The sequence below is a fragment of the Salpingoeca rosetta genome, assembly GCF_000188695.1.
Source record: "Salpingoeca rosetta unplaced genomic scaffold supercont1.11, whole genome shotgun sequence".
NCBI classification, from domain to species: Eukaryota; class Choanoflagellata; order Craspedida; family Salpingoecidae; genus Salpingoeca; species Salpingoeca rosetta.
This window is the reverse complement of record NW_004754923.1, coordinates 434,955-448,166: the sequence shown is the minus strand read 5'-3', so window position 1 is coordinate 448,166 and position 13,212 is coordinate 434,955. Positions and strand designations below refer to the sequence as shown.

Sequence of the window (13,212 nt, the reverse complement as noted above, 5' to 3'; positions counted from 1 at the left end):
ATGCACATGCGCTCTTGGCATTGTTGCTTTCGTGCTTGCCGGCCCTTACGCTGGCCGTGTGCTTTGCCCAGGCAATACAGTTGCTGTCACGTCGAGGCAGCGCCCAATGCCTTCGTCTCTACACGCAACATATCATCAAGCGGCGATGCCACGTCAGGTTCGTGGGTTGGCAGGTGCACTGTGCATTTGGTCAACAAACATGCATGCACACGGTAACACACACGCGCACACACACATACGTATTGAGTCGGCGCATACCCACACACACACGCACACGCACACGCATGTGTTCACACTGTGCAAGGCACGCCACTCACTTCCATTTTTGCGTTGCATGCGTAGCTTGCTCATGAAGACGCTTGAAAGGCCCTTCTTGATGTGGGATGCAGTTTGTGATTGGTGCAACCCCTCTTCTTTGCTCCCTCGGACCGCTACTGCATCGGTGGGCTTTTGATTGTGGTGGCATCGAGGAAGAGGCCGCCAGTGGAGCGACTGAATGCGATGGTGCATGAAGAGTGTGGGTCAGACACTCTGTGATTGTGCGCGCTCGTGCATACAGCGGTGTGTGTGTGTATGTGTGTGTGTGCAATGGGCAGTGAGGAGTGGTTATGCATGTGTCCCGAGAATGGGGGACTAGCTTCAGACATGGAGGCTGAGCACGCTTACTTGTCTTGTGCACTGGCGTCGGCGTGCATGCACCCAGCAACATGAGCACACATGCAAACATACACTACTGCTACTACTACTACCACTACTACTATAACAACAACAACAACAACAACAACAACAACAATTTAAACAACAACAACTACTACTACTACTGCTACTACAACTACAACAACTTAAACAACTACACCACCACCAACAACAACAACACACGCACACATGGGCGGGATGAGAACCACGCTCTCACCGTTTGTCGATCGGTCGTGGATGTGCAACGGAATGCACCACACTTGTCTCGTCTAACCCGTGCTTATCGGTTGTCTTCTGCTGGTTTTGTCGATTGCAGGTACCATGGTTGCGCTGCACGGTTCTGTGGCATGAACGCACTCGGCAACTGCGGAGCTGCCTGAAACGTTGGTGAGCGAATGGTTACGCAAACACGCGCGCACACATCTCCACGCAAACACACACGTTCGCACACAGTTAAGACCCTACTCACTCGCCTCGTGTCGATTGGTATGTTCAGCTGCGAGGGGGACAGGAAGTGCACCCTCTTCTTGACAATTGTCTGGCTTGCCTGCTGCCACTTGTGTCGATGGTAGGAATCGCGCCTGCGCTGCTGCCGGAGCCACGACTCAAGCCTGATCAACGAGCACTCTTAGCTAGGTGGGATGCTTTGGCTGATGTGGAATGACAAGGACACACACGTGCGCGCAAGCATGAATGCACACACGCACACAGACATGCAGACGCGAACACAGACATGCAGACGCGAATACAGACATGCACACATGCGCCCGAGAATGAATGCGCAAGCACACGCTTACTCGCTGCCTCCCTCACTTGCTTGCTGTTGCCTTTGTCAATTTGCAGCCATCATGGTTTCAGCCTCTACCCAAGCAGAACAAGGCGGATGCGGTTTTCTCATGGATGGGTGAGTGCCAAGACGAGGATGCCCATTCTCGTCGTACACAAGCACATGCACGCACATGCAAAAGAAACACCTACACAGGCACATACTCACTCATCCACGCACACAAGCACATGCACGGTTACATACTTGCATGCACACAGAGAACACAATTCTTTTGCCGCGTTGTGTCGACTGACAATCACGTCGAGAGGTCACCGCCTCCCAGACCATTCCCTCACAAACATTTGTGCTTGCCTTTTGTCGATTGCAGGCATTCTGGCCCTGTTCCTAGTTGCAACACATGGTCGTCTCAGACAACACCCAACCAGGGTTGGTGTTGTCACTCGCGGTTGTGTTGGGCGGGAAGAAGGGAGGTGGTTGTTGTGTACGAGTGCGTTTGGGGCTGTGCGTTTGGGGCTGTGCGTTTTTGGCGATTTCAGCCCACAACCGGACATGGAACGGTCAATTTTTGCTGCAAGATTTGCAACATATTTCGCACCACCTAACACTGCTGGCTGGTTGTGTGCCATCAATTTATGGTGTCTTCATAGATGCGCGCCGTCGAAAGCAGTGGTGGTTTGCGCCAGCTGTTCACTCCCGACTCGCTCGCTGGCCCGCTTGCTTGCACGCATCTCGTCATCACCAAAGTAAGGCTGCTTCTTGTTTGCAGTCTGTCTTGGAATGCTTCAAAAACGAGAGTACAAATCTGCACACACGCGCATGCGCGCGCCCACACCACCAGCCCATGTTGCTCACACTCTCGCCCCAATTGCTGTCATGATGCCCTTTGCGTCTCGTGATTGCACATGTACTTGTGTGAGCACAGGAACAAGGGTGCCGCTGCTCAACAAGCGCAGGTGTCAGGACACACGCAGCAGCCACAACAGAGGCCAGGCAGCGCAGGAGCAACATAATGAGTCAGCAGCGTTGAAAAGGCGGCAGTACAACACAACGCTCGATGCAACAGAAACGGGTGGAGCAGCAACAACAGCAGCAGCAGCAGCAGCAGCAACAGCAGCAACAACAACAGCAGCAGCAGCAGCAGCACACTTGGGCTTTCAAGGGCGACAACTGCCTCCGCCAGCATAGCAGCAGTTTACACTTCGCTCTGCTCGCTGGTGATGCCGATGACATGGTGCACCTTGCGTCCAGCGGCCGCAGCTGGCACAGGCCTCCGTGCGCGCACAACGTGCTGGATGCCATCTGTGAGGTGATTATGGTGCTTGCGCACGCCTGGGTAGCCCATATCCACGATGTGCGCTGAGCGAGCCGGCGGCGGTGTCCAGCGCCAGTTTGTGGCACTGACGCCAGCGGTGGGGCGCGTGCGCAGCTTGTTGGGCATGTGGAACTGCCAGGCCCACACCACTGCACGGCCCTGGCGACCCACACCATGGCTGAGCGGATGTGTTGCTGTGGTGGCTGCAGCTGGCACAGGCCTCCTCGCACGCACAACGTGCTGGATGCCATCTGTGAGGTGATTATGGTGCTTGCGCGCGCCTGGGTAGCCCATATCCACGATGTGCGCTGAGCGAGCCGGCGGCGGTGTCCAGCGCCAGTTTGTGGCACTGACGCCAGCGGTGGGGCGCGTGCGCAGCTTGTTGGGCACGTGGAACTGCCGGGCCCACACCACTGCACGGCCCTGGCGACCCACACCATGGCTGAGCGGGTGCGGTGGACCGCTTCGGAGGGTGCGACCACTCTTCGTTATGAACAGCACGCGAGCCACGTTGCGATGATGACTGCTGTGTGAATGCTTGTCACCATGGACGTTGGTCTTGCGGGAGCCGGTATCACCCCGTGTTTCCGCCTGGCACACGAGCATGGCAAGCGCGACAGCCCAGCGTGAGATGTATGCATTCGTGCGTGCATGTGTGTGTGTCTGCGTGTGTGTATGTGTGTGCTTTTGACGGTGTGCGCGCGCGCGTGTGTCTGCCTGCCTGTGTGTGTGTGTGTCTGTGTGTCTGTGTGTGTCTGTGTGTGTGTGTGTGTGTGTGGCTTTGCTTTACGGACTGTTGTGTTTGCCAAGTGCGATGCATGCAGCTCAGTCTTGTTCTTGTTGGTTCATGCATACCTCTGAAAACAGACGCACACGGCCGTCATCTTGGATGGATGGGTTGCTGACCCCTTCCGTGCGAGCGTTGACCCGCTCCTTGCCGTTGTAGCCAACGTTGACTGCAGCCGGCGTGCTCATGATGGTGTCTGCTGTTGGCGTTTGCATCTTGGGGCTCGGCGTTGACAGGCGCGACGTTGCTGCTCAGTCCTCTTGAAACGTGAGTGGACTACTTGTTTGATTGAGGGGGTGTCCGCGTCTGTGTGCGTGCGTGCGTCTGTATGTGCGTCTGTGTGTCTGTGTGTGTGTCTGTGCCTCTGTGTATGTGTCTGTGCCTCTGTGTATGTGTCTGTGCCTCTGTGTATGTGTCTGTGCCTCTGTGTATGTGTCTGTGTGAGTGCGGGTTTACGGGTTTGGGGCTGTGAACTTGATGAGAAGATTGACAATGTCATTGGCCATGTTTCGTGCTTGCCGGAAATGTCATTCCCTTGACAGGAAGGAGCAGAAGGAGCTGCAAGCAGCGTGTTTTGCGGCCTTCACGGTGAGTGTTGGTTGTGCTGTGGCTTGCTTCTCGTGTGCTGTAGATTGTGCTGATGCCTCCCCACCCTCTCCTGTGCCTGTCGATCGAGTGGGTGACACATTCCCTCACGCCCTGACTTTGCGTTTGCAGAAGCTGACATCATTTCAAGATGGAACAAAAAAAAAAGCACGAAAAAGTATCATCGCATTGGTGAGGGAACGCCCCAGCACCAGACGACATTGGCAATGACGCTCTCTGGAGACAGAAAATACCAGCGCTGGAACGTCACGGGGCTGCGGCGGCAGCAGCAGCGGCAGCAGAACGAAAAAAAAAAAGCAGCAGAGGCAGATGTGACAGAAGAAGAGGAGCGGGGAAGAAGAAGAAGAAGAAGAAGAAGAAGAAGAAGAAGAAGAAGAAGAAGAAGAAGAAGAAGAAGAAGAAGAAGAAGAAGAAGAAGAAGAAGAAGAAGAAGAAGAAGAAGAAGAAGAAGAAGAAGGTGCGAGAGGAGGAGGATGGCAGTCTTGGTGGTGGGAGAATGAGAAAGGGGGAGGAGATGATGACAGCAACAACACCACCCGCGATCGTCATTATCCTCAACAGTTGACAGGCACTAGCAGCACCCGACATCCAACAATGACAACGACAGCAACAGCCAACAGCCAACAGCAAGCAGCACGGTCGGCTGAAAGAATGACCGTCGAGACGCCTAATCTTCCAGAAGGATGCGCTGGTTGGCATAGTGGAGGGCTCTCCACTCTTGATGGCTCCTTGGAAGCGTCGTGATTGCCTCCCGGGCATCTTGACGCTCAAGGCGAATGCGTCGCTCGTCCGCGAGAACAACCTCATCGCCCTCGAGGTCGGGCCAGCGCAACGCAACCCGTGAGTCTTGAACAGTTGTGGGCTCCTGCAGTGTGTGGTGTGTGTGTGTGTGTGTTGGGGGTGTGTTGGGGGTGTTGGGGGTGTGTTGGGTGTGTTGGGGGTGTGTTGGGGGTGAGTGAATGAGTAGGTCAACGAAGGATCACATGTGCTATCGACGCAGGATCTCACTCTCTCGGACGCACACACACACACACACACACACACACACACACACACACACACACACACCAGGGTGACGTCGGTGTAGCCGAAGACTTCTTTAATCAGCCGCTCGCTGACGCGGACGACTGGCGGGCCGTGCTCACAGAGGGGCTGGAGAGCGCGGGTGATGGTGCTCAGCCAAAACTCAATCTGGTTTGAGTCGAGGGTGCCTGGCCTTGGGTCGCCGTGCCCCTTAAGCAGGTCTGAATCGAAGGCGGCGCTTGCTCTGTTCAGCTGCCGGCGGTTGAGGTGAACGACGGTGCCGCTGGCACGCCCCTCGTACACGACGATGATGTCTTCGGTGCCCGAGACGAGCATGTGCGCAACAGCCAACCAGATGCTCTCGGCATAGGCGTACTCGAACCTGGGGTTCAGCTTGAAGCTGCGTGCCTTGGGCTCCCTCCAGCGGTTGTACGGGGGCGCATATGCGGCCTCACACCACGTGTCGACGCCCGCCAGGCTCCAGCTTGCCCGCCACGCCATGATGTGATGGCTGCTCTCGCGGTACGGATTGCCCAACCGGCCCAGCTCGGTGCACAAGTGCTTGATCTTTTCGCGATAGACGGGCAGCTCTCGCTTGCTGATGCGGTTCACTTGTGCGGTGGTGCAGCTGCAGAAGAAGTAATAGTGGCGGAACTTGCCGTCCTCGTCTTGGGCAAAGTCCAGGACACAGTGCATGCGCCCCTGCAACAGGCGCACGATGCTGTCGTGGATCATCTTCGCTGTACGCGGCATGGCTGTGCATTCGAGCATGTACAGCTTGTGGATTTCTTTCTCATTGTACTCGCTGTGCCGGTACAGGCGGTGCGCCCCGCCGCTCTGATGGTACTGCGGCCTGTCGATGTACTTGAAGTCGTCGTGTGCATCTCGCTGGTGGTTGATGACCTCAACGTGTCTCATGGGCAACCCGCGGCCGACCCGGGGAGTGAGGTCTTCATCGTCGCTGTGCATTTCGCTGTCGTTGCCGGCGCGCTTGCGTCGACCCGCCCTGATGGCGCGCAAACGCTCTTCAATGTCGAAGGTGGTGATGTTGGGAGCAGAGAAACTGCATGTGGAAGGCGCGGAGGCGGGCGAGTCAGTGGGGGAGGTGGCCACGGTGGCCATGATGCTGCTGCTGGTGCTGCTGGTGCTGTTGGTGGCGGAAGTGCCGGTAGATGGGGTGATGGAAGACACAGTGGCGGAGGAGGAGGACGACGAAGACGAGGAGGAGGACGAAGACGAGGTGGTGGTGGTGGAAGTGGTGGTGGAAGACGAGGAGGTGGTGGTCGTGGTGGTCGTGGTGGTGGAAGACGATGCAGACGAGGAGGACGCTGAAGGAGCAGCGTTGGCATGGTCAGGCGTGGTGTTGGTGGGCGTGTGTGTGTTGCTTGCAGCGCGGGAACTTGGCCGCCAGAACGCCGCATCCTTGGGAACATAGGCGACGTCCTGCTCTTGAAGCTTCTGGTGCGCAAAAGTGGAGACACGTATGTTGGTGTGTTGGGTGTGGGTGAGTGATTGGGTGAGAGAGAGAGTGTGTGTGTGCAGGTATTTGAAACGCGTTGCGGCCTTTGCGCGCACGAGTGTGTCTTACCACGCAGGGCAGGCTACATGTGATGTTCAAGAGCATGCGTTTACACACGCATACACATACAAACTCACACTCACACACACACACATATGCACACTCACAAACACACACGCGTGCACGCGCGCACACACACATACACACACTCACTCACTCATGCACACGCGCACACACACACACACACTCACTCACTCACTCACGCACACACACACACACACACACACACACACACACAGGAAGGCACATACGTTTGACTCGGCCTGCAGGCGCGCTCTGCGAGCTGCCTGCCGGGCTGAGCGGCGCAAGACCTTGGGCCGCCTGCTCACACAAGCACAGGCACATGCAGTGTGGGAGACGACAGGATTGCAGATGAGCGACATGGTGCCAAGGCAGTGGCTTGCTTGTGCGAGAACGCCCGCAGCTGTTTATGCGCTCCGTTGTCGACACTCGCCGCAAGCAGAGGCACGAACAGCAAGCAAGCGCAGCGACCACAGCAGCAACACGAGGCACGCAGACGGGCATTCGCACGTCACAACTGCAGCGCACTTTGCGGGCATATCCGCTGGTGGTGAGTCCATGGCTTGCTCTTCGCGTCGCGTTGTGGGTGGTGGGTTGGTGGCGTTGGTGGCGTTGGTGGCGTTGGTTGCGTTTGCGGTTACGGTGATGCGTGTTGTATCGTCTCTTGTCGAGTGGCGGAAGTGGTGCGATGTGATGTGAACGCACCACTCGAGCGCTTGCTGACACAAGCTGTTTTCGCGCTGTTGCTTTTTCAGGCAAGCGTCTGTTTTCCGCGCTTTATTCTCTGCCTTGCACCACCACCTTGCACGCCAATCAATTTTGACAGCTTGCACGTCTGATTTGACGTGAGGTGTTTTGTGCTTTTTTTTCATGTTTGAGACTGCTGGCGGAGGGAGGAGGAGGGAAAGAGGGAGAGTGGGTGTGCGTGGAGAAGTGAGGAAAGGGGGGGGGGGCGGAGAGAGAGAGAGACACACACACACACACGCGCGCGAACACACGAGCAATGGCAGAGCGTATCAGCAATACCACATCGCATGCCTAACCGTTGTCTCTGGTCCACTGCATACATCATCCAGGCTGCGGACGCGAGCGGTGAAGCCATGCACACGTAATAGGTTGTCCAAACAAGGCGCACACACACACGCACATGCACACACACGCATCGGGTGCATTGCTGGCGAGAATCGCCATGCCCCAAGGACAAAACAAAGGGTGGCTTGCTTGAGCTTCGTCGGGTGTTGTCTGATACCATGCATGTGCACGTCTGCCCCACGCTGTGCGCTCGCGTCTTGCGTGCCAACTCGTGTGCAACACAATGAAAACACACACCAGCACTGCTGGCAGCGTTTTGTGGTAATGGAAGGCGGGTAACAACAAATCAGAGGGAGGAGGGAGCATAGCAAGCGCCAGTGACGATGAGGAGGTGAGATGATGAAGCGAGGCGTAAATACAGAGTGTGTGTGTGTTGTGTGTTGTGTGTTGTGTGTTGTGAAATCGATGGCACTGCACTGGCCGCTCAATGTGCCTGTGTCTCCTTGAGTTGCGCAATGGATTCGACGCGCGTGTGCGGGTGTGGCAGGTCTGGGCCATCGACCTCCGGAAGAATCCACCGAAACGACATTGTGCCGCAGTTATGGTCCGTCGTTGACAACCACGTGTACGTCTCCCTGTGCGCGCGTGTTTGTGTGTGTGTGTGTGTGCGTGTGTGTGTGTGTGTGTGTGTGTGTGTGTGTGTGTGTGTGTGTGTGTGTGTGTGTGTGTGTGTGTGTGTGTGTGTGTGTATCAGGTGAAAGTGTGCGCAACGCTTCCACATCACGTTTTGCAAAAATAACGCACAACACAACACAACACAACACACACGTACTGCGAGAGATGAGGGTCCTCCTTGGACACGATGATCATGATGCTCCCATCCCGCTTGTATTTTGCGGTGTACTGCGGGGACCGATGCATACAAATATGCACAGGTGAGCGACAATCAACCGAGGCGGGGCGTAATTCATGCACACAGACACAAATGTCCACATGTGAACACGTGCACGGGCGCGCCACACGCACACATGCACATGAAAATGTGAACATACACATACACACACACTGAGACGGCTGCGTGTGCCAGAGCAGGCATCCTCCACTTCAACCCAACATAACGCGTCACAGTGGCAGCTGCTCGCACCTTGTTCACGTGGATGGGGAAATACCTATAGTCCAGGCTCTCCATCCAGTGGTTGTTGAGTTGGAAGTTCCAGAACTTGCACGGGGGCGGGGTTGCCTCAATCACCAGCGCCTCGTCGTCCTTCAGCTCCCAATACGAGTGGAAGTAGCGGATGTTCGGGTCGCCACCAACGCTATTGGACAACTCCTGAAATGATGGGCAAAGGGGGAGATACACAGATGGTAAGAACGCAAACACACACACACACACACACGCACACACGCACACACGCACGCACGCACACAATCACCACCACCTGGTCAAAGAGCGGGAGCTGGTTCTTGTGCTTCTGAAAGCCCGCGGCCCAGTGGGCAAACATGGCTGGGGCGCCAGCAATGAACAGCTGTGCGGAGCTGAGCGCAGTGTCAAGCGCCGCACACGTCAGCTTGCTGCTGCTCCCGCCGGGTGATGCGGTTATGCACTCAATCTCAAGCTGATGTGCGAGTGTGTGTGTGTGTGTGTGTGTGTGTGTGTGTGTGAGTGTGTGTGTGAGCGTGTGAGTGTGAGTGTGTGAGGATGGAGTGGATATTGACAGGCTAGACCAGAGAACATGATGGCGGCGGACGTGTAGCAGCGTCGACGTACCTGTGCCGGTGTTTCTTTGGTACGCACACCAAACGTCTGGCGCACAAGCAGCATGCCCTCGGCTGGCGTTTCCAATGTGCGCAGATAGTTGCTGTCCGGGCACGCGTCGGGCTTTCGGGGGCCAAGCTGTGCGCGTTTGTGTTTGTTTGTTTGTTTGTTTGTTTGTTTGTTTGTTTGTTTGTTTGTTTGTTTGTTTGTTTGTTTGTTTGTTTGTTTGTTTGTTTGTTTGTTTGTTTGTTTGTTTGTTTGTTTGTTCGTGTGTGTGTGTGTGAGGAAGGTAGGGCAGTATTTGTGATGGCGCGGGTGTAAACGGCAGGAAATGAAAACGAACGAAAATTGAGGCGCGCTGCATGAGGACCTACATAGACTTCGAAGGTGCCGTCCGCGTTGACAACTGCAGAAGGAGGAGGAAGAGAAGTGCAGTTGCAGTCAACACGCGGCATTGTGAGGTTGTGATGTTGTCGCAAACATGTGAACACACCCCACTCAAAGACAGGGAGACCACACAAATGCACACACACACGCATGCACATGCACATGCACACACACACACGTACCCATATCATCGATGGTCTTGTAGTCGACTGTCTTCAGGCCGCCGTCGCCCCCATACCGGCCCGCCTGACATGTAGACACATGGTGCGTGTGTGTTGCGTGTGTGCGTGCGTTCGAGTGTGTGTGTGTGTGTGTGTTGCGTGTGTGTGTGCGCGTATGGGTGTGCGTGTGTGCGTTGTGGAAGTGAATACGAGGAGGGTGATGATACACATACAAACACACACACGCACGCGCGCACACACACACACACACACACACACACACAAAGACGTGCTCTCTCGGTGTGTGACAGCGATGGCAGTTGCGCGACCTGTGTGCCAAAGCCGAGAATCTTGGGTGTGCCGCGAGTACCCTGATGACAGAAACGGCGGGCAAAGGGAGGAGGGTTGTTGAGTGTCAGTGACGAAGGAAGAAGGTTGGGAGGGAGGAGAGAGTGTGTGAGTGTGTGCGTGAGTGTGTGTGTGAGTGAGGGTATGTGTGTGTGTGTGTGTCAGTATGAGTACGAGTGTAAGTGTGTGCGTGAGTGTGTGTGTGTGTGAGTGAGTGTGTGTGTGTGACAACTGCACGCGCGCACACGCACACAATCCTCGCCACACACACGCACACAAACACACACACGCACACACACAAACACGAACACACACACAATCCCAGCCACAAACACACACATACAAACACAATCTCTCGCGCAGGGCCGTTCACCTTCAAGCGGTAAGTGAAGCGCCCGTCGATGACTGCGCTCTCGTAGAGGTTGTCCGGGCTATCGGACCCGAGCTTGATCGGGGCAGGGCGGAGACCATTGGCGATGGCGTTGAGCCGCGGGCGCAAGGGGTCGCTGCACTCGACAAAGTTCTCCAGGCCGCCGCGAATGAGCCGGGACAAGTATCGATAGCCTTCGGCCTGTCACAGGCGGTCAAGTCAATCAAGGCGTTGAAGGTTTCGTGCAGGAACACGTGAAGGTTGTCGAGCGTGAAGGTGAAGGATGTCGAGAGTGAAGATGCAGGACATAAAAGAGCCTCAATGAGGGCACGGGGGGAGGGAAGGAGTGTTTGTCCACAAGGCAGGTGTGAGGGGAACGAGGATTACATCCACGCGCACATCAGATCCGCGAGCACGAACAACAATGCACAGCTCATCCACTGCAATACAGGTGCCCCGACCTGGTTGAAAGGGTCCTGGGGCGTGCCCGGCATGGAAAGGACAGCGCCTAGGAACAAGTGCATGCACAAGACGCAACGTGAGTGCCAAAAACTGAGTGGCAAACATGCCTCAACGACGTACAAGGGTGAAGTCAGAGCAACACACTGTGCGCCGCGATGCACACACACACACACACCAGCGGCCTTTATGGCGTCGCAGAACTCATCCCAGGCTTGCCCAGACACAATGCGGCGCTCATGGATGTCATCTGAGGGGTGTTGCATGGGCGTGGGATGAGCGTCGAAGGAAATGATGTCAACGCGCGCTTTTGTGACTGTGTGTTGAGTTGCGCGATAAGAGCCATGCGCGAACGAGAGGTCTTCGACACATGTGAGCACGTGACGCGCGCCCGGGCGCGCTCGAATGTCATAGTTCCTCGCACACACACATGCACACACATGCACACACTCACACAGGCGCACACATGCACACACACATATGCACACACGCGGGCCTACACACCTGGCGTAAGGCCACGCAAGTTGCGATACCAGTGAACTAGAGCGCGATAACCAATGGCGATGGCAAAGATGCCCGATCGAAAGCCTTGTTGGGGGTAGGTGGGGGCAAGGAACACGTGAAAAAGAGGGTGCAAGAGGGGAAGCACGCGGTCAATCACACGCACCAGGGCATAACAAAACAGCCCACAAGGTATCCGACACAAACACACACACACACACACACACACACAAACACGCACGCACACGCACGCACACGCACACGCACACGCACGCACACGCACACGGACGCACACGCACGCACACACACACACGCACACACACACACACACACACACACACACACACACACCTTTGCGAAAGAGGAAGATGAGAGAGGTGACCAAGATGGCCAGGGACAGTGTTCCCCACATGATGATGGATGGTGGTGGTGGTGGTTGGTGTTTGTTTGTTGTCGACGCGAGGAAATTTGGTGCGCGATATCCACAAATCGCCCACAACTGCCACCACCCCCCAGCAATCAAGCAAGCCATGGCCGACGAAGCAGCAGAGGAGGAGGAGGTTGTGTTTCGAGGGCGGACAACACGGCCGCGGCTCAGGCTGCGAACGAGAAAAGCCAGCACGAGCACGGGCACCAGCACGGGCGCCAGCAGCAGGCGGCGCGCTCTCGAAGCCGGTGGCCATCAGCAGCAGCAGCACCACGCAGCGACGAGTGTGATACCTCAGGAACAAGCACAGCAGCAGCACCACGTTGCCGCCACAAGCACGACATCCTCAGACTTGCACAAGCGTGCGAAACGCGGGGATGGCGGGCGGTTCAAGCCGCTGCAGTTTGGAACCTCTTCCTCTTCTTCCTCCTCCGCCGCTGTCACAACGTCCACATCCCTGTCTCAGCAGTCCCGCGACATGGACAGGGGGAAGGCAGCACAGCAACAACACACAACACTGAAGCAAGACACCAACGGTGGTGGGGCGCACAAGCAGTCCAACAGCAGAGGTGCACACAGGCAAGGGTTTGACGCAAGAGTGCGAGAGGTTGCTTGTCAGAGGACTTCAAATCCACACCAGCACCAACAGCCACAGCCACAGTCACAGCGCCCACCACCGCCAGCTTCTTGTTCAACAGCGACGTCCTCTTCTTTGTCACCCGTGGTGCTGTTGGATGCTGCGGCTGTGAACGCTGCGTGTCCCACACCCCCAGCGTCTTGGCACAGCGTGCAGCTTGCCCTCACGTCATACTTTTCAGACCTCGAGCAGTGATGAAGCTGGGGAAGGTTTGTGTGGGGTGTGGATGTGTGGTTTTGTGTGCGTGAACACCAGTGGTGGCTGGACACGTTCTTTGCCCGCCATATCCAGACATGGAATTTCCTTTGTTGTCTTTTGTTATT

The 13,212-nt window shown here is 56.1% G+C and overlaps 4 protein-coding genes across 4 annotated transcripts; 1 reads left to right on the top strand and 3 right to left on the bottom strand.

The window, feature by feature from the left end:
* Positions 1 to 2,675: 2,675 nt before the first annotated feature.
* PTSG_04793 (uncharacterized protein) lies at positions 2,676 to 3,797 on the bottom strand (the record flags this gene model as incomplete). Its single annotated transcript, XM_004994052.1, has 2 exons — positions 2,676 to 3,386; positions 3,651 to 3,797. The coding sequence occupies 2 exons, from the start codon at positions 3,795 to 3,797 to the stop codon at positions 2,676 to 2,678; spliced, it is 858 nt and encodes a 285-aa protein (XP_004994109.1).
* A 1,002-nt stretch (positions 3,798 to 4,799) lies between these two features.
* PTSG_04792 (uncharacterized protein) lies at positions 4,800 to 7,492 on the bottom strand. Its single transcript, XM_004994051.1, has 5 exons — positions 7,340 to 7,492; positions 7,042 to 7,111; positions 6,530 to 6,666; positions 5,257 to 6,274; positions 4,800 to 5,053 (listed from the first exon to the last, which is right to left on the bottom strand). The coding sequence occupies exons 1-5, from the start codon at positions 7,369 to 7,371 to the stop codon at positions 4,856 to 4,858; spliced, it is 1,455 nt and encodes a 484-aa protein (XP_004994108.1). The 5' UTR covers positions 7,372 to 7,492; the 3' UTR covers positions 4,800 to 4,855.
* A 779-nt stretch (positions 7,493 to 8,271) lies between these two features.
* Positions 8,272 to 12,317, bottom strand: PTSG_04791 (uncharacterized protein). Its single transcript, XM_004994050.1, has 13 exons — positions 12,177 to 12,317; positions 11,829 to 11,912; positions 11,503 to 11,574; positions 11,327 to 11,373; positions 10,869 to 11,066; positions 10,477 to 10,518; positions 10,169 to 10,232; positions 9,974 to 10,005; positions 9,612 to 9,737; positions 9,283 to 9,459; positions 8,988 to 9,173; positions 8,676 to 8,746; positions 8,272 to 8,478 (listed from the first exon to the last, which is right to left on the bottom strand). Exons 1-13 carry the CDS (start codon positions 12,235 to 12,237, stop codon positions 8,328 to 8,330), a joined length of 1,311 nt encoding a protein of 436 aa, XP_004994107.1. The 5' UTR covers positions 12,238 to 12,317; the 3' UTR covers positions 8,272 to 8,327.
* A 38-nt stretch (positions 12,318 to 12,355) lies between these two features.
* On the top strand, positions 12,356 to 13,084 carry PTSG_04790 (uncharacterized protein; the record flags this gene model as incomplete). Its single annotated transcript, XM_004994049.1, has 1 exon — positions 12,356 to 13,084. One exon carries the CDS (start codon positions 12,356 to 12,358, stop codon positions 13,082 to 13,084), a length of 729 nt encoding a protein of 242 aa, XP_004994106.1.
* Positions 13,085 to 13,212: the final 128 nt, after the last annotated feature.